Source organism: Aquarana catesbeiana, linkage group LG12, assembly GCF_042186555.1.
Source record: "Aquarana catesbeiana isolate 2022-GZ linkage group LG12, ASM4218655v1, whole genome shotgun sequence".
NCBI classification, from domain to species: Eukaryota; Metazoa; Chordata; class Amphibia; order Anura; family Ranidae; genus Aquarana; species Aquarana catesbeiana.
Genome location: NC_133335.1, coordinates 208,985,628 through 209,003,355, shown reverse-complemented (window position 1 = coordinate 209,003,355; position 17,728 = coordinate 208,985,628). Strand labels below are relative to the sequence as shown.

General features: G+C 41.4%; 1 protein-coding gene across 2 annotated transcripts in view; it reads left to right on the top strand.

The window, feature by feature from the left end:
• MYH7B (myosin heavy chain 7B) overlaps positions 1-17,728 on the top strand; it is an 82,348-nt gene extending 64,620 nt beyond the window's left edge. Inside the window, exons 32-44 of one of the 2 annotated variants that reach the window (XM_073606591.1) lie at positions 2,910-3,106; positions 3,191-3,540; positions 4,688-4,812; positions 4,930-5,045; positions 5,392-5,584; positions 5,675-5,878; positions 7,518-7,643; positions 8,527-8,697; positions 9,907-10,011; positions 11,034-11,129; positions 12,678-12,815; positions 15,683-15,733; positions 17,611-17,728. In XM_073606591.1, coding sequence (XP_073462692.1) covers positions 2,910-3,106; positions 3,191-3,540; positions 4,688-4,812; positions 4,930-5,045; positions 5,392-5,584; positions 5,675-5,878; positions 7,518-7,643; positions 8,527-8,697; positions 9,907-10,011; positions 11,034-11,129; positions 12,678-12,815; positions 15,683-15,733; positions 17,611-17,622 — 1,884 coding nt within the window. In that variant the 3' untranslated portion in view covers positions 17,623-17,728. Of the gene's footprint in view, positions 1-2,909; positions 3,107-3,190; positions 3,541-4,687; positions 4,813-4,929; positions 5,046-5,391; positions 5,585-5,674; positions 5,879-7,517; positions 7,644-8,526; positions 8,698-9,906; positions 10,012-11,033; positions 11,130-12,677; positions 12,827-15,682; positions 15,734-17,610 lie in introns of both variants that reach the window. The other variant, XM_073606592.1, reaches the window with a different exon arrangement.

Here is a 17,728-nt window from a genome sequence, read left to right as displayed (position 1 = left end):
CCTCCTGCATTAGAGTGCCCCCACTCTGGATGAATGAGCACAGGGTGCACAGCAGATAGCAGCATTGTCAGTCTGGGGGAGGGGAGTGTTAGATATACTAGCAGATTTAAATACACTAAAAAATTAAAGTCAAACTCCGGTTCACATTTTATAACCAGAGCAACAGTTTTTTTCGTGATAAAGGTTTTTCATGAATAAATAACTGATTATTGTAAGGGCCCCTGACAGTTGTATATGGAACCCTTATCCTGGTTCGGCAGAATAACAGCAATTCGTATGTCCTATCTCCCAAAACTACTATATTTTTTTCGGGTCTTTCCCGTTTCAGTTCCGCAGTTCTACGCATAAATCAACGTAATGTTTTGCAGTTTATCTGGGGACCAACCCGTCCCCGGATCAACAAGCAGATTTTGTATGCCAAACGAATCAATGGTGGCCTCTCGGTCCCTAACTTGCAGGCTTATTACATAGCAGCAAACATAGCTCCACTTTGACATCTCCATGAAACATATCAGCTCCCGCTGTGGGCCACGATAGATCTCGTTGATTCCGATCCTATTCCTGTTTCTTCTTTGCCCTGGCTCCCTTCCGTGCATCGCCCGACAAAAATAGGGCCATGTTTAGCCCACTCTCTACGATTGTGAGACTCGGTTAAATATTTTGCAGGTTTGATTTCCCCCCCATCTTCCACCTTTGTGACTTTCACATTGCCCATTATTCCCTCCAGGTTGTGAAAACCCCGCCCAGTTTTCATGGTGGACCACGAACAGGTTCACGGATGTTCATTCCCTGTTTACCCCTACTAAAATTCTGACAGTCAATGCCTTATGCAATTCCCATAATATCCCCTTGTAAGAGGACTATAGCTAGTTACAACTTAGACGCTTTCTTCAATGACTCACTAAATCCACCCTACCCCATATACTCTGACTCCCTTTGAGAGCCTATGTAGAGCCAGACCCCACTCTCCGGGCCTGATATCTCTGATTTATTTGGCCATAATTTCCACAAAAAGACCCCGCATTAAGGCTCTATCTTCAATAGGAAAAAGAACTGGGGAGACAGTTAGACCCTGAGAACTGGCAGACTATGACCATAGCCCTCTCCAAGTGCTCAAGAAATGTAGCTTGGAAAACGCCTATAAAAAGGTATTGTATAGGTGGTACTATGCGCCAGCCTGATTGGCCTGCTTTATCCCAACTTACTCTCCTCTTTGCTTCCGGGGATGCTCACAGGAGGGTTCCATGGCACATATCTGGTGGTCATGCCTGCGGGCGTGCAGACTGTGGGTCAGGGTATATACCCTTCTTCGCAACCTGTTCCATACTAACCTTAAAAGGGACCTCTATGAAGCCCTTCTAGGCAAACCAATCGTTGAATTGCTACGCCCAGAATGGCAGCTAGCCAAACATCTCTTTACTGCAACTAAATTGACTATTGCGAGGGCATGGAAAAATCCTGTACTCAGTTTTGAGGCGGTCAAAAACCGTCTGAATGATGTCCTGGTTAATGAGAAGTTGACGGCTGTCCTGTCAGACACACAAAACAACTTTCTCAGAGTTTGGCAACCATGGATTACATACTCTCAGCCTTCCTGGTTTGATAGCGCATTACTCTCGATGTAAAGCTCCCCTGGCGCACACCCCATTGACTTTTTTCCTCTTCCTTTTTTCGTCTTTCTGTTCTCTTCTCCTCTCTCAGCTCTTTCCACTTTTTCTCTCTAGGTTGCTTATTTTCTCTTCTGGCCCCTACGTATTATGCACTCATGCCACAGTTTTAGCAGGACACCAGGCACTACCCTGGTTGGAATGGTTATACTTATACTTAAAATATTATACTTACTATATTGTCTTATTTAGTTCAACTTTATATATAGCATCCACCCCAATAAGGAGATTTTTTTATCACAAAATTTCATTAGGAAATGTTAGGTGTGTGTGTTACAAGGACATTGCAAACACCCAATGACCTCTAGAACACCTTGGAAAGCTATTTCTGGACTTCCATTTAGCTATCTGGTTTGATGGACCTTTGCGTTCAAATTCTGCACAATTTTACTGCTCATGTCTCCTTTACATTGTTATAGGTTTTTGGTTTTGCTACCATATACTGTAACCATCTTATTGTTAACCTGAAATGTTGGATTGTATGCTAATAAACCTTTGCAAAAAAAAAAAAACACAAACACAAGGTATGTACACACAATCAGAAAATTATATGAAAAATACCGCTTTCAAAGTGATTGTACGATAATCTGATCATTACTACAGAGCTTTCGAGAGCTGATCAAGACCGTTCATCTGATATTCTCTGATCAGACAAGCATGAACATTTTTATCGTATGATATCAGATTGTATGATTTTCATATAATCAGTACAGTTGTCGTTCAAATTTTCGTGACTTTAGTAAACTCTTTATTTTCAATATGAGATTAGTATGCAAAAAAAAAACAAAAACAATGGACAATCATTCATTCGATAATCTCATTGTGTGTACCAGGCATTACTGGCTGTATCACTAGGTGAAAATAGAGGAAAGAGAGCCTAAAAAAGAAAAACTAATGTAGCCATCACATATAAGAATTAGTAAGCTTCAATATAATAAATATAATATAATAAATGTTTGCTTTTTAGTTTAATACCACTTTAAGGTGTCAGTGACAAAGTCAGGCACTTTGAGATTCTAAACCATAATGAAGTATGATGCTAAAAAGAAAATCCAGGTAAAAGCAATCTTCTTTTTTTTCCAGTATATTGGTGATACTCCTCCATTCATTGTCAGATACAAACATAAATTTAAACTGTTCATACAGGCTATCACAGAAACTTTACATGAGTTGTGCCCTTTTCTTAGACTTTAGGCTATGACAATGAGCAAAGGGTTATAACAATTCTTACTTCTCTTCCAGTCTAAAAATGCTTTAGCACATGCATTACAAGCTTCCCGCCATGACTGTGACCTCATGCGAGAACAATATGAAGAAGAACAAGAAGCCAAAGCTGAACTACAGAGGTCTCTATCAAAAGCAAATGCAGAGGTAGCGCAGTGGAGAAACAAGTATGAAACTGATGCCATTCAGAGGACAGAAGAACTGGAAGATGCCAAGTAAGCAAAGTTCAGATACTGATCACATTGGTGACTCCTATCTTTTTGTCATCCTGTTAACATTTTGTAATGCCTCTTTTCAAGGAAGAAGCTGGCAGCACGGTTACAGGATGCCGAGGAAGCAGTGGAGTCTGCTAATGCCAAGTGTTCCTCACTGGAGAAGACCAAGCATAGACTTCAGACTGAGATTGAAGACCTGGTCATTGATCTGGAACGTGCCAACTCTGCCGCCGCAGCCCTAGACAAGAAACAGAGGAACTTTGACCGGATCCTTTCGGAGTGGAAGCAGAAATATGAGGAGACACAGGCCGAGCTTGAGGCTTCACAAAAGGAGTCCCGTAGCCTGAGCACTGAACTCTTTAAACTGAAGAACGCATACGAGGAGTCTCTAGATAATCTGGAGACCATGAAGCGCGAAAACAAAAATCTACAAGGTAAATGGCACTTAGAGACAAGCTAAAAATTAAAGTGGATGTAAACCCTCTTCAATACCCAGTGAAGTGAACAGCCTCAGATGATACACAGATGAAACAAATCTCCCTACATAAGTTTTACATGTATATCTGCTGTCTTCAGCTTGCTATATTCTTTAGAAAGTGCACATCGTGTTAGAATTTTTTCTTACTGTTCAGCACTGGGAATGAAGTCTGGGCATACACTGTGTGACAGCTGATTGAAGGAAAAGCACACCCCCCTTCACAATGGCAGAAGGAAGGAAGGAATGTGCAGAACTGTGCTGTGACAAGACAAGCTCTCTGCTAATCTATTTATAGCACCCACCCCCACACAAGTTTCAGGCTGGTTTTATCTCTGTTGTTGGAGAACTTGTTATAAGTTATCATGCTGATAACAGAGGAACGAAACAGCAGAAAGACAGGGACTTGAGGCTTTGGAGAGAAATAAATAAACTCTACAGATAGATGTGTTTAGGTCAAATTTCATGAATCGGGTTTACATCCACTTTAAACTGCTGCCCAATTGTCCACTCCGTGAATTAGTCACACCACTGCAAAGATAATGCATTTTTCCTTTACATAATAATAATCAAATAAAGTTTATGCATTTTGCATTTGCTTATATACAACAGGAAATAATATATTTAAGTACAGTAGGGACCAGTAAATGGCCACAGTTGTTCAGGTGTGTTTTTAAAGTACAATTTACAGTCCTATCGATCCAGACTCTGGCATGTGTTGGTGGCCAATGTTGCATTGGATTGCTAGAGGTTCCATTTGTGGACTCTGACCCTAAATGGTGCATTTCATGTGTTACACATCAAAATGCAGAAAAACAACTTACTTCTAATTTTTAGAAATCATGAACATGCATTAATAACTTAATTTATTGTGTGTGTAAAAAATAATAAATATATATATATATATATAATATATACACAATATACACACACACACACCGTCAGCATATATTCAAATAGTATCTATTACTTTGCACCCTATGGTTGGCCCTCATAGTTTGCTTTGTTGGTTGGGCTTGCATAGCCCAGTCTGAAGCTGTAGCTCCCTAAAGGCCAAGACAGGCTTTCTAACCCATATGAGCTATGTTTAATTTCTCCCATTCCAGAGGAAATTGCTGATCTCACTGATCAAATCAGTGCCAGTGGTAAAATGATCCATGAACTGGAAAAGGTAAAGAAGGCCCTTGAAAGTGAGAAGACTGACATCCAGGCAGCTCTAGAGGAGGCAGAGGTAAGAGACAGTAGATGCAAGCTGGGGGAAAGAGGCGTAATATATACTGATGTGTTCTAGTGGCATACATTGCCATTTCTAATCTTGGCGCTCATTTTCTGCTCCTTTGAAATTTAGGGGGCTCTTGAACACGAGGAGAGTAAGACCCTAAGAATACAGCTAGAACTCTCACAAATTAAGGCAGATGTGGACAGGAAGATAGCAGAAAAAGATGAAGAAATTGAAAACCTCAGGTGAGACTTGTTTGTGTTATGGTGGAAATGGAGGGGACTTCATACTACGTAGACACATTCTTGAGACGCAAAACAGTGAGAAGTAAAGCGTTAAATGGGAAGTTACTTCCAATGAAAACCCATGTATGCATATACTGTATATCATAAGGGTGGAGGTATCGCAGTGTGTGTATGCTCTTTTCAATGTTCCTTTACACAAGAACAATTTTGCATAAAAAACAGATTTAAGAAAATAGAAAGTGTTAAAGAATATAATTTAAACTATTTCTAGTAGTTAAGAAAGACACTGAAACATTTATTTTATGACATTACCTAATTTTCCTGCTAAATACATTATTTCCTGAAGACGTAACCACCAGCGTGCCATGGAGTCCATGCAGGCAAGTCTAGATGCAGAGGCTAAAGCCAGGAACGAGGCCATCCGGCTCAAAAAGAAGATGGAAGGCGATCTGAATGAGATGGAGATCCAGCTTAATCATGCCAATAGGCAGGCTGCAGAGTCTCAAAAAATGGTCCGTCACCTGCAATCCCAGATGAAGGTTTGTTCTTCTTGATGTTATCCACAATGGAGGAATAGCCAAGGAACCATTGCAGACAGGAGAACTCATATGTTGATATATTAATTCCAGGACTTGCAAATCGAACTAGATGACACTCTCCGACACAATGATGATCTAAAAGAACAAGCTGCAGCCCTTGAGAGACGTAATAACTTATTACTGGCTGAGGTGGAGGAACTGCGGGCAGCACTGGAGCAAGCCGAGAGAGGAAGGAAACTGGCAGAGCAAGAACTACTAGAAGCCACTGAGAGGGTCAACCTACTACACTCTCAGGTCTGTAAATAATGTCTCTGTAAAAACTTATGTTTAAGGTCACATTTGACCTTGAACCTACTGTATGTAAAGTCTCGGTTATTAAGCGTAACAACGATTACTGAGCAATATACTGGACTAATAGGGTCATCAAGTTTAGAAAGATCTGTTTAAGATGGTAATGTGTCTCAATTTTATATTACAGGGGCATAGTGGGAATTCATTAGTTATACGAGTGATATTGTAGAAAAATATATGCTATCCTAAAGCAGTCATCCTTTGTATCCTGGCTAAAAGTGTCAGACTGACATTCTGTAGTGCAACTGTGCATCATCTTTCCTTCCCATCTTCTGTATTACAACCAATAACTGTAGCTTAATATCTTGGATGTTAGTTCGGCTTATGATGTCAGAACTACCTAAGAAAAATTAAACAAGTTAGAAGGGCCAGAACACTATCCAGACTTAAAGTAAATCTATATCCAATATTTTTTTTTATTTGGGTAGAAGAGAGAAGAAGAGAAGAGTAAAAGCCCCAAGCTAATGTTCGCTGTCTGTTTACCGTTGGGGAAATTTCACACCAGGAGATAACAAAACCACCTCATCCTAATCATACATCTATGCCAGGGATATACAGCTGTTGCAAAACTACAAGTCTCATCATGCCTCTGGGTGTCATGCTTGTGGCTGTCAGTCTTGCTATGCCTCATGGGAATTGTAGTTCTGCAAGAGCTGGAGGTCCGCTAATAGCATATCCCTGATCTATGCGATATTAAAGTGGTAGCGCTCAACCAACTGCTCCCTGATGGGTAGGATGATGGTGTACAGAAAGCAAAGGGAGCGTTGGTTGGGTTCATCCATAAGCTGTGGCAAATTTAGGGATTATAGTCTCACAAAGTATTTTGCAGATCTACTATGCATGTATTGTTTTTAAAAGGCTATGAAATCAGGTTCTATAAAACTGAACAAAAAGTTTCCAGTACCAAACAAGAGAACACCATGCTTCCATGCTTAGTCCAGGTTAGAAAAAAAAAATCTCTAAAGCCTGCACCAAAGCATTCATGGGGAATTATAACATTGGGGAAATTTTACTTTTTCATCCTATCCAGAAAAACGACAAGAATATAAAAGGAAATGATCCTCCTATATGTCCCTGGAATGGGTGTTCCCATTGGAAGATTTCCCCTCGCCTCTTGTTCTGGCAACAACTCTAAAATTTGTAGATCGAATGAAAGTGAGGGAAAATCCCAAATAGAGGGGTGAATCTCCCCAATGGAGACACAGACATAAACTTGACAGAAGGTCTAAACCTTTCATACTCTAAGTATTGCCTAAAGATACCCTTCAAACCCTGAGCAAACAAATTTCCATTGTGGAAAGAATGCCACGTCGTGTTCAGATATTTAATCTACAAAAGGTTCTACTTTGATGGGTCAAAAATTTAGATTGCATTTCGTTAAACAATTCCATGACTTAAACAATGGAAAAATGTGGATCTTCCAAATCCATTTGACCAGTAGGGGTGGGTGTGTTTTTACAGTATTGTGGGTAGGGTAAAAGGTGTAACTTAGATGTAGGAGGAAACAACTGGCTGTTCTTATATATGCAATATGGTACCATTTACCTCACCAATATAAAATGTTGACCTTTTCCTCCTTTAGAATACTGGACTTATTAACCAGAAGAAGAAACTGGACGCTGACATCTCTCAGTTAAGCTCTGAAGTGGAGGAAGCAGTTCAGGAATGTCGGAATGCAGAAGAAAAGGCCAAGAAAGCCATTACTGATGTAAGAAACGGATTCAACACTCTACTTCCATAGATTCATTGTGGGAAAGGCTGGAAAATTAACCTGAAGTATATCATATGGGACAAGGGAAGGAACAGTGGACATGGTTACTAGAACCTTTTGTTTGCCACCATGTTCCATCTACAGAAAAATAGATATGGCTAGTTTAGTCCAAGTTATGAAATATTGAATTGCACCTGATTTGGGCAACCAGTTGAAAAGTCACTCAAAAGGTCTTGGCAGCATCTTGCTTTTCAGTGATATTAACAAAACTTAAGCTTCAGTTACATTTTTATAAATTGGGGTTTTACCATTCTCACCTCTGTGACTCTTCCCCATTATCAGTCCATAGTGCTCTCCTTTCCTCATCTCACTAGGGCAGCCCACAGATGAATAATTTTTTTTTTCATTCAATCACCAGTGGGTTGAACGAAAAAGAAAAAAAAAAAGAAATTACTTCACCAGAAAAGAAGACTACTCCACCACTACTCAGACCCCACTGAGCCTTTGTATTCTGACAGCAGGCAAAACTTCCCAACCATTAGAATTCACTTATCAGTGCTGCCAGCGTCACTGATTGAGCAGAAAATTTCCAACATGGCAGTTGTAAAGAAGTTGATTGATAGATTTATTTTTTTTATTTTCTCTTCCTTAGAGATTGTCTCACTTAACATTCTGCTAAAACTTTGTGTATTAGTACTGCTTGGACCTTGAAGAAGGGAATACAAAGCTTGTCCTGAAAAACTGGATGTTAGTGCTATTAAAAAAAAAGTAAAAAATTGACAGCGCTCAATTGTTTCTGTTGCAAGCGCACTAATAAGGCTCAAGTTTAAACTGGGATCAAGCATTGGTTTAAATAGATTGTTCATGTCACCCTCTTCAGGCAGCCATGATGGCAGAGGAGCTGAAGAAGGAGCAGGACACCAGTTCCCACTTAGAGAGAATGAAGAAGAACATGGAGCAAACAATCAAAGACCTGCAAATGCGTCTTGATGAGGCTGAACAAATTGCTTTGAAAGGAGGGAAGAAACAGATCCAAAAGCTAGAAGCAAAGGTTTGTCACCTGATTTTTCCCTGCTTTATTTCCATGTTTGCCAGTGGTCTCTAAACTGCGACCCAGGGGCCGGATCCGGCCCTTGGGACATCATTCCTCCCACTGACAGCAATGATGAGGAACTATTCCTCCACTGACACCAAAGATGGTACATTTTTCGTCTTACTGACACCATCAATGGGGCATTATTCTATCTCAAAGTCTATAACCTGTTTTGTTTTTTTATTGCATTCTCATATCAAAAATAAAAGCGGTTACTAAAAAATTTGATGCATTGTATTTTCGGACAAATATTGTGCTAATTAAAACGAAAATCGTACGTTCTGGTATCGTACGAGAAAAACTGTCATACTTGTCCCATAATTTTGCATGAATTGTCGTGATCGGCGCTCAAAAGCTGTGTATGAACAATCAGATTATTGCACGATCGCGTAGAAAGCAGTATTTTTCGTATGATTTACTAATCGTGTTTAGGCTGGCCATACATTATACTTTTTTTTTCTTGTACAAGTTTTCCTTAAGTGCCGGTTCACACTAGCACGATGCATTGCTGGTCCCTGCCTCGCATAGGACTCGCAGGCAGTTCACACTGCCCTATGCGAACAGCTGCGGGTGTCAAAGCAAAGTCAATGACACCCCCAGATCATGCATATTGCAGTGCGAGCTGCCAAATGGTGCAGGAATCGGATTGCATGGGCGTAAACACCCATGCGATCTGATTCCAGTGTGGTCCAAATGCAATGCAAATTCAGCCATACGATTTGTATGGCTGAATTTACATCATACAGACATCGCATGTGATCTGCAAAGCAATGCGAATCACATGCAATGTCTGACATCACAATAGTGTGAACCCAGCCTTAGACTTACCAAAACCATATAATAGGAGGTCAAACCTAAACCCCAGGTCACCAGAACTAGCGTCTCCATTGGAAGATTTCCACTCTATTACTTTTTTGGGGGATAACCCAAAATTTGGGATTTTCCTTTACTTTCAATGATGATGGTAAACGGGACAAATCGAGAGGGTGAATGTCCCTAACGGGAAGCACAGACTGCAATAAAAACTGACAGGTGTTCTAATCCATCTCCACTCTATCCAAAACTAAAAAAAAAAGTCTATCCTTTAGTTATACTTTAATGAAGCAAGTTCTAAGTGCTCTTCAGTGTTTAGTATCTGTGTTCATATCATTACTGATATTATTACAGGTCAGAGAGCTGGAAGGGGAGCTGGAGATTGAGCAGAAGAAAAACGCTGAAACTCAGAAAGGAATTCGAAAGTACGAGCGGAGGATAAAGGAACTCACCTATCAGGTAAAAAACGTAATAGGAAACATAAAAAAATAAAAAGTCCTGCCTAAGGCCCCTTTCACACGGGCTGTCAGATCAGATCGGACCTTGCACTCTCCCCTATGGAGCGGCGGAATACGGATGGTGGTCCTATTTTCCATCTGTATGGCGGATTAGATAAACACAGACTGGCAGTGGGTTTTCACCTGATTTCCCCATAGAGGGGAGCGGGACTGTGTCTGTCTCAGCTCTGCATAGTAAGCAGAGACGGAGCTGTCATCCACCTGCTCAGTGGAGTGATCTCCCGCGGAGCAGGCAGAGTCTGCCTAACTGAGGCATCCGTGTGTAAGGGGCCTTAGAGTAGACCCACAGTCACTGCTCTAACAATCGTAGCCAGGAATACTCTTCTGGGTTCCCAACCAATAGTGATTTATCTTAGATATGAAGGGCTCAACTTTCCTGATTTGTGGGTTATAGAAATCCCACACTGAGATAAATAGAAGTTGATGTCATTGAATCAGTGTGACAGCATAAAGACACCATGATCCTTCTTCCTAAATCTTAAAGTGAGATACTTATGGAGGACAGCCATAGCAGTCCCCCTTTTGGAAACGCTTGACTCCTGGCTATGTCTGCTTTTAAATCATGGACCCAAAACGACCTTCATCTATATGTGTTCTGGGTCAGCAACTTAACAGCATTAAAGACAAAGCATCAGAATGGCAACCAGGGAATTATTTTCACAAGGCAAGGTTAGCAATTGTAACCTTCATTAATATTTCTTGCCAAATTCCCTTTAAACTCAACCTTAACCCCAACTCTACTGCTGACACTAGTACAAAATGGTCCATTTCAAAGCTGTTGTCCCGATTACAGCCGATCAGAGGAGATCATTGTTTTCTTCAGAACAGGAAAGTTGAAAGGCTTCTTCTAAAATGAGGTTTAGCTTCTTAGGCAAATGATGCTCCATAAAGTCCATAAGAAAACCAGACATTCTAAAGCATATTTACAGAGTGAGATCATTTTCTGCCCTGTCCTTATTGCAGACTGAAGAAGACCGGAAGAATTTGGCAAGAATGCAGGACCTGATAGACAAACTCCAGATGAAAGTCAAGAGCTACAAGCGCCAGTCAGAGGAGGCCGTAAGTAATAACATACCTATGCAAAAGCTAAAGAGATATTTTGTATAAGGTAAAGCTTGGTGCATATTTTCACCACTTTTCTACCGTATTTCACCAATTACTTGGGCAGTGACATTCAGAGAGCAAAAAACGTGCCAGTTGGTGGAATGGCGCCTTCCATAAACCTGCAAATATACACAACATACTTGTACAATTTAGAATAGTTGCCTCCTAGTTTGCTCTTCTCCAGAGTTGACATATCCAAATTCATTGTCCTTGCCCCATTGCCATTTATATCTTCCAGACCAGCATCTTCTTTATTCAGCTATTGGGTGGCCATTGTCTAACTCTTTCAAACGCACACGGGAGTTACTGTCCTAGCATCTGGATCCATTCTCAATATCTTACAGATTCCCAAAATTGCCTTGTAAATGAAGCCTCCTATTATTTTGTAAAGAGCAGTGCAAATTGTTGGTGCTAAATAAAACCTGTATAATAATAAGAGTATGGTGCCAGAAATGGACCAGGCTTGTCCACTGTACATGCAACACAGGCAGTATACCCACACAAAATTGGCTAGGAGAAAAAGAAGAGAGATTTATTTACTTACAGAATTGACATGAAAAGTCTCTGTATCAAAAAAACTCTCCCTTCATTTTTGAGGCTTTGAAGTACAAATAAAGGTCCCTTATGACAATCTAAATATGTACCAAAATCCAATAATAAATGAATGCAGAGCAGGACTAGAGATGTCAAACCGATTTATCACTTCTGCAGATTACACAGGATGGGAGCGCAGCTCTCTCTCAGTGAGAGCCAGGCGCTCTGCTCAATTACACAAAGACAAAATCTCATAGTAATCTGCAGTTTGACAGCTCCATTCTGCACAGTGCAGGAGACGGGTGGGTGGGCATTGCAAAAGTAGAGAAGGCTTGCGCCCCCCACAGCATGACGCCCGAGGTCGGTGTCTTGGCCCAGCATGTGTATGTTCAACAAAAAACCACTAGAATGGTCTATTGGAGACCGCATTCAGTCTGTCCTACAGTCACATCTACTTGTTGACAACACAGACCAACAAGAGAAAGTGGAGATGGCTTCTTGTGTCCTCATCTATTAAAAAAAAAAAAAAAAAAAAAGGAAAAAAAAAAGTTTTGACTCCTCTTGACATCCCTTGCATCCCATTCCTCCTACAGTTTTATTTTTAAATGTAGACACAGATGTCCAGAGTTGGACCAAAAAATGTACATTGATCACAATTTGTACCTTTTAAGGCTTTGTAGTGCATCTCTCTAACCCCTCCGCCCTAGGCGAAGGCCCACAGGAGAAGGTTAACCAGCTTTATTGAGCAAAATCCTATGTGCTAACTCAGCTCTGTTCATATGTGATAAATAGAGCTCAAAGTAACCATTAGTCCAGGAAATGCTACACAGAATGTGTACTTTGTCATACATCTACCTTGATCATTGCATTTTAACATTGTGCTGATTGAACTTATGTTTTATGGGATGTGGTGGCTCGTTCATTTTTAGTACAGACAATTCACAGACTTTTGTCCACTATTCCTAACAGGAGACTCAGGCCAACTCCAGCCTTGTAAAGTACAGGAAGGTCCAACATGAACTTGATGATGCAGAGGAGCGCGCTGATGTCGCAGAGGCGCAAGTCAATAAATTGCGTGCGCGGACTAGAGAAGTCGTTTCTACCAAGGTGATAAGCGGGTAATGATGTACCTGTGTATTGCTTATTAATGTTAAAGCTATGTAGATTCTAACCCACATCGGCTACAATGCAATTACAGTATTTATCAGCCTACACACCGGCTGCAGGGTATTTTTTTTTTTTAAACGGACCAAAAAAACCTCTCAAAGGGACCCTTAAATAACAAGAAAATGATTGAAGTAGACACATTTGGTATGCACAATAAGGCTTCAAGGACCTGGGATCATGAAAGGGTTAAAGTGACCCTGTATGTAGGAGTCGCTTTAATCTCAATAAATCAACAGATGTTTTGATTGACAGGTTACACATTTAAAAGGCCCCATCCATACATCTTCAAGTATATGTCTGACATGTAACAACATACAGGAATAGTATAATTTACAAATAAAAAGGAAAAACTATCAATAGAAGGCATTTTTTTGGGCTCCAGGCAAAAGTAACTTTGCCTGACTGAGAGGAAAGAACGATGTCATCCATTTGCTGCAGGCAGGATGAAGCATTTACTGAGTCTCCTCTAGCCCAGGGATCACTCAGACCCAGTACAATTTTCCTTTGTAACAAGACAAGGTGAGGATGGAGCACAAGAAAATTGTAAAAAAAAAAAAGTATTCATACCCCTTGCAATTTTCCAAATTTTGTCAAGTTACAACAAAAAACGTAAATGTATTTTATGGGATAGACCAACACAAGTGGCACATAATTGTGAAGTGGAAGGAAAATGATAAATGGTTTTCAAACTTTTTTACAAATAAACATGTGAAAAGTGTGGCGTGTATTTGTATTCAGCCCCCTTTATTCTGCTATACCTAAGGCCACTTTCACACTGAGGTGCTTTACAGCGGTTTTAACTCTAAAAATAGCACCTGTAAAGCGCCTCTCCTGTCAATCCAGTGTGAAAGGCCGAGTGCTTTCACACTGGAGCGATGCGCTTGCAGGACGCTAGAAAAAGTCCTGCAAGCAGCATCTTTGGGGCAGTGCGGGAGCGGTGTATATACTGGCCATTGAAATGAGTTGGCAGTGCTGCCAAACTGCTTCGGCAGCAGCGCTACACGAGCAGTATTAACCCCTTCTTCGGCCGCTAGAGGCTGAAAAGCACCGCTAAGACGACAGTAAAGAGCCTCTAAAACCCCGACGCTCTCACCACCCCAGTGTGAAAGTAGCCAAACTAAAATCTAGTGGAACCAAATGCCTTCAGATGTCACCTAATTAGTAAATAGAGTCCACCTGTGTACAATTTAATCTCAGTACAAATACAACGGTTCTGTGAAGCCCTCAAGAGGTTTGTTAGAGTGAATAAACAGCATCATGAAGGCCAAGGAACACAGACAAGTCAGGGATAAAGATGTTGAGTTTAAAGTTTATAGCAGGGTGATCAAAAAATATCCTAAGCTTTAAACATCTAACGGAGCACTGTTCAAACCATCATCATCAAATGGAAAGAGTATGGCATAACTGCAAACCTACCAAGACATGGCCGTCCACCTAAACTGACAGGCCGGGCAACGAGAGCATTAATCAGAGAAGCAGCCAAGAGGTCCATGGTAACTCTGGAGGAGCTGCAGAGATCCACAGCTCAGGTGGGAGAATCTGTCCACAGGACAACTATTAGTCATGCACTCCACAAATCTGGCATTTATGGAGGAGTGACAAGACGAAAGACATTGTTGACATAGAGCCATAAGAAGTCCCGTTTGCAGTTTGCCAGGAGCCACGTGGGACACACAGTAAACATGTGGAAGAAGGTGTTCTGGTCAGATTAGACCAAAATTTTACTTTTTGGCCCAAAAGCAAAAACGCTATGTGTGGTGGAAAACTAACACATGGAAACATGGCGGTGGCAGCATCATGTTGTGGGGATGCTTTTTTTTTCAGCAGAGACAGGGAAGCTGGTGAGTTGATGGGAAGATGGAAGGAGCCAAATACAGGACAATCTTAGAAGTCTGCAAAAGACTTGAGACTGGGGCCGAGGTTTACCTTCCTGCAGGACAACGACCCTAAACATACAGCCAGAGCTACAATGGAATGGTTTAGCATATTCATGTGTTAGAATAGTCCAGTCAAGGTCCAGACCTAAATCCAATTGAGAATCTGTGGCAAGACTTGAAAATTTGCTGTTCACAGACGCTCTCCATCCAATCTGACAAAGCTTGAGCTATTTTGCAAAGAAAGACAAAAATGTCCCTCCCTAGATGTGCAAAGCTGGTAGAGACATCCCCAAAAAGACTTGCAGCTGTAATTGCAGTGAAAGGGGGGGGTTGAATACAAATGAACCCCACACTTTTCACATATTTGTAAAAAAAAAATTGAAAACCATTTATTTTCCTTCCACTTCACAATTATGTGCCACTTTGTGTTGGTTTATCACATAAAATCCCAATAAAATACATTTATGTTTTTTGGTTGTAACATGACAAAATAGGGAAAATTTCAAGAGGTATGAATACTTTAAGGCACTGTAATAAACAGGTATGCATATTTTCTTTTTGGAGAGAGTAGAAAATGGTTAAGACCAGTTTTTTTTCTGTATGTCCCATTTGAGCTGTTTAACTTGCTCTCCTACAGAGGAAACAGAGTAAGAACTATATCCAAAGTGATGAAAAATGCCCTCAGATAGCTGTCACCAAAACCACTGTCCCCATTGCTAGATTTCCCCTCACCCCCCATTCCAGTGACAAATAGCCACCCAGTTGGAATAAGGGGTATAAACAGCAAAAAAAACTAAACAAAAAAAAAACTTCACGTGGCTTTAACACTTCAACATTCAATCAGAAATGAATATTTTTAGCTTTACATACTTTAAGTTGAGCTGCCATTTTTGCCCCAACTAATACAGAAATGTTGATTCCTCTTTGCAGGGGGGGGTTTACTCCGTGTTAGGAAAACACAGACTACAGGACTCAGCCCAGGTAAGCTGTAACCAACATTCAAAATTCCCAATGCCTTGTGAGGAGGGATGAAAACAGATCTAACAGCAGAATAGGGTATTGCAAAAACGCCACACCATGATGTTGTATGACATTTCCCGGTGTGAACAGGCCCTGAACCCACCAACACATGCTACATTCTGTTTGTACAATCGTCTTTTTGAGTTATTAACTAGGTAAAGTGAGGGTTTGCTAAATTGGATATGAACTGAATTGATGGTTTACATTACAGAGTTTTGGTAGCTCTAAGCTTGGTAGCATGTGTGGCCAACTTAACGTAACCTTGTCAATGTATTATAGAGCCAATGTACTTACTGGCTGCCCATGACTTGAAAAGATGTAGTTTTGTTGCTCCCCAGTCACTGCATGTATTCCACACATCATCTACCCTGACACACATTGTGGTTCCTTTATAGTAAAGGACAACTGTACCTTTATACCAGTTGTGCTTTAAAGTGATTAAAAAAAACACTTGAACATTTACAAACCTGTTATACCTCTGTGCAATAATTTTGCACACAGCAGCCCCAATCCCCCTTTTCTGGGGTCCCCCCCCACCAGTGCTCATGGATCCTACTAGCCTTTGTGTGCCCCCATAGAAAGCCATTTGCTCTGGGGGCACACTTGTGGGCTTGACCCCCGAGCCAGGCTATGTGCACCTATTGACATACACAGTGTGGCCCGCCCACCTCCACAGCATTTGAGTGACAGCAGCAACACCAATGGCTATCGCTGATGCCTCTAAGTCCTGTGAGGGGAGAGAGAAGCGTAGCACTTAAAGCGGTGTTCCGCACAAAAAAAAAAAAAAAAAAAAAAAAAAAAAAAAAAGCCAGCAGCTACACATACTGTAGCTGCAGACTTTTAACAATAGGACACTTACCTGTCCAGGAGTCCCGCAATGTTGGCACCGCAGCTGATGTTTCCATCAGCTGTCAGTTGCTGCCACCGCCATTGCGGGTAAGAGTACCCAGCAGTGTAGCCTTACGGCTTCACGTTGGGAAACCTACTGCGCATGCGCGAGGCCCTGCTCCACTCTCCTACTGGCCCAGCGACAGGGAAAGGAGGAGGGAGCCTCGCAGTGATGTCACAGGCCGTGGCCCGGACTCCCGGAGGTGGGAACAGGATACCTGTCAAAGACAGGTGTCCTGTCCCCCCCCCCCCCCAAAAGGTGCCAATTGTGACACCAAAAGGGGAGGGGAGACAAATGAGCGGAAGTTCCACTTTTGGGTGGAACTCCGCTTTAAGGTTTTTTTTTTTTACCTTCATGCAGGGAAGAAAAAAAAACACACACACACCTCTGTACAGCAGCCACCCCCCAGATATATACTTACCAGAGCCCCATCGCGATTCAGCTCTCCTGGGACTCGCCCTCCATGCTGGCAGATGCAGGAGCCATTGGCTCCCACTGCTGTCAATCACTGCCGGTGAGCCAATGAGGAGAGGGGGCAGGGCCAAACCACAGCTGTGTGTGAATGGACATGCAGGGCAGTGGCTCGGGAGTGGGCCTCCTTGGGTGCCCCACAGCAAGCTGCTTGCTCTGAGGGCACTCGCCAGGAGCGCTGGAGGGGGACCTGAGAAGAGCAGGATTCGGGCTGCTCTGTGCAAAACCATTACACAGAGCAGGTAAGTACGACATGTTTGTTTTTTTTTTTATTTTTTTTTTTTTTAATTGCCTTTCATATCACTTTAATCAAAAAAAAAAAAAAAATCCTGAGGTTCCACTTTAAGTCTGACATCTGTTGTGCAGTGGATAGTGCAATTTTTAAATATTTCAAGCAGTTATGGTAGCAGAATTTTAAACACACTAACTATAACTATCATATTTGCTGTAAAATTAACACTTTTTTCTATCCTGGCAGTTTGAAGAATGAGACTTCACAATCCCTCCAGACAGCTGCAACAGCTGAACCACCCGATTCTGCCTGTACCTTCCTTCCTTCCTATCCCTGAAGTTAAATAAAATCTATTGAGGCACAA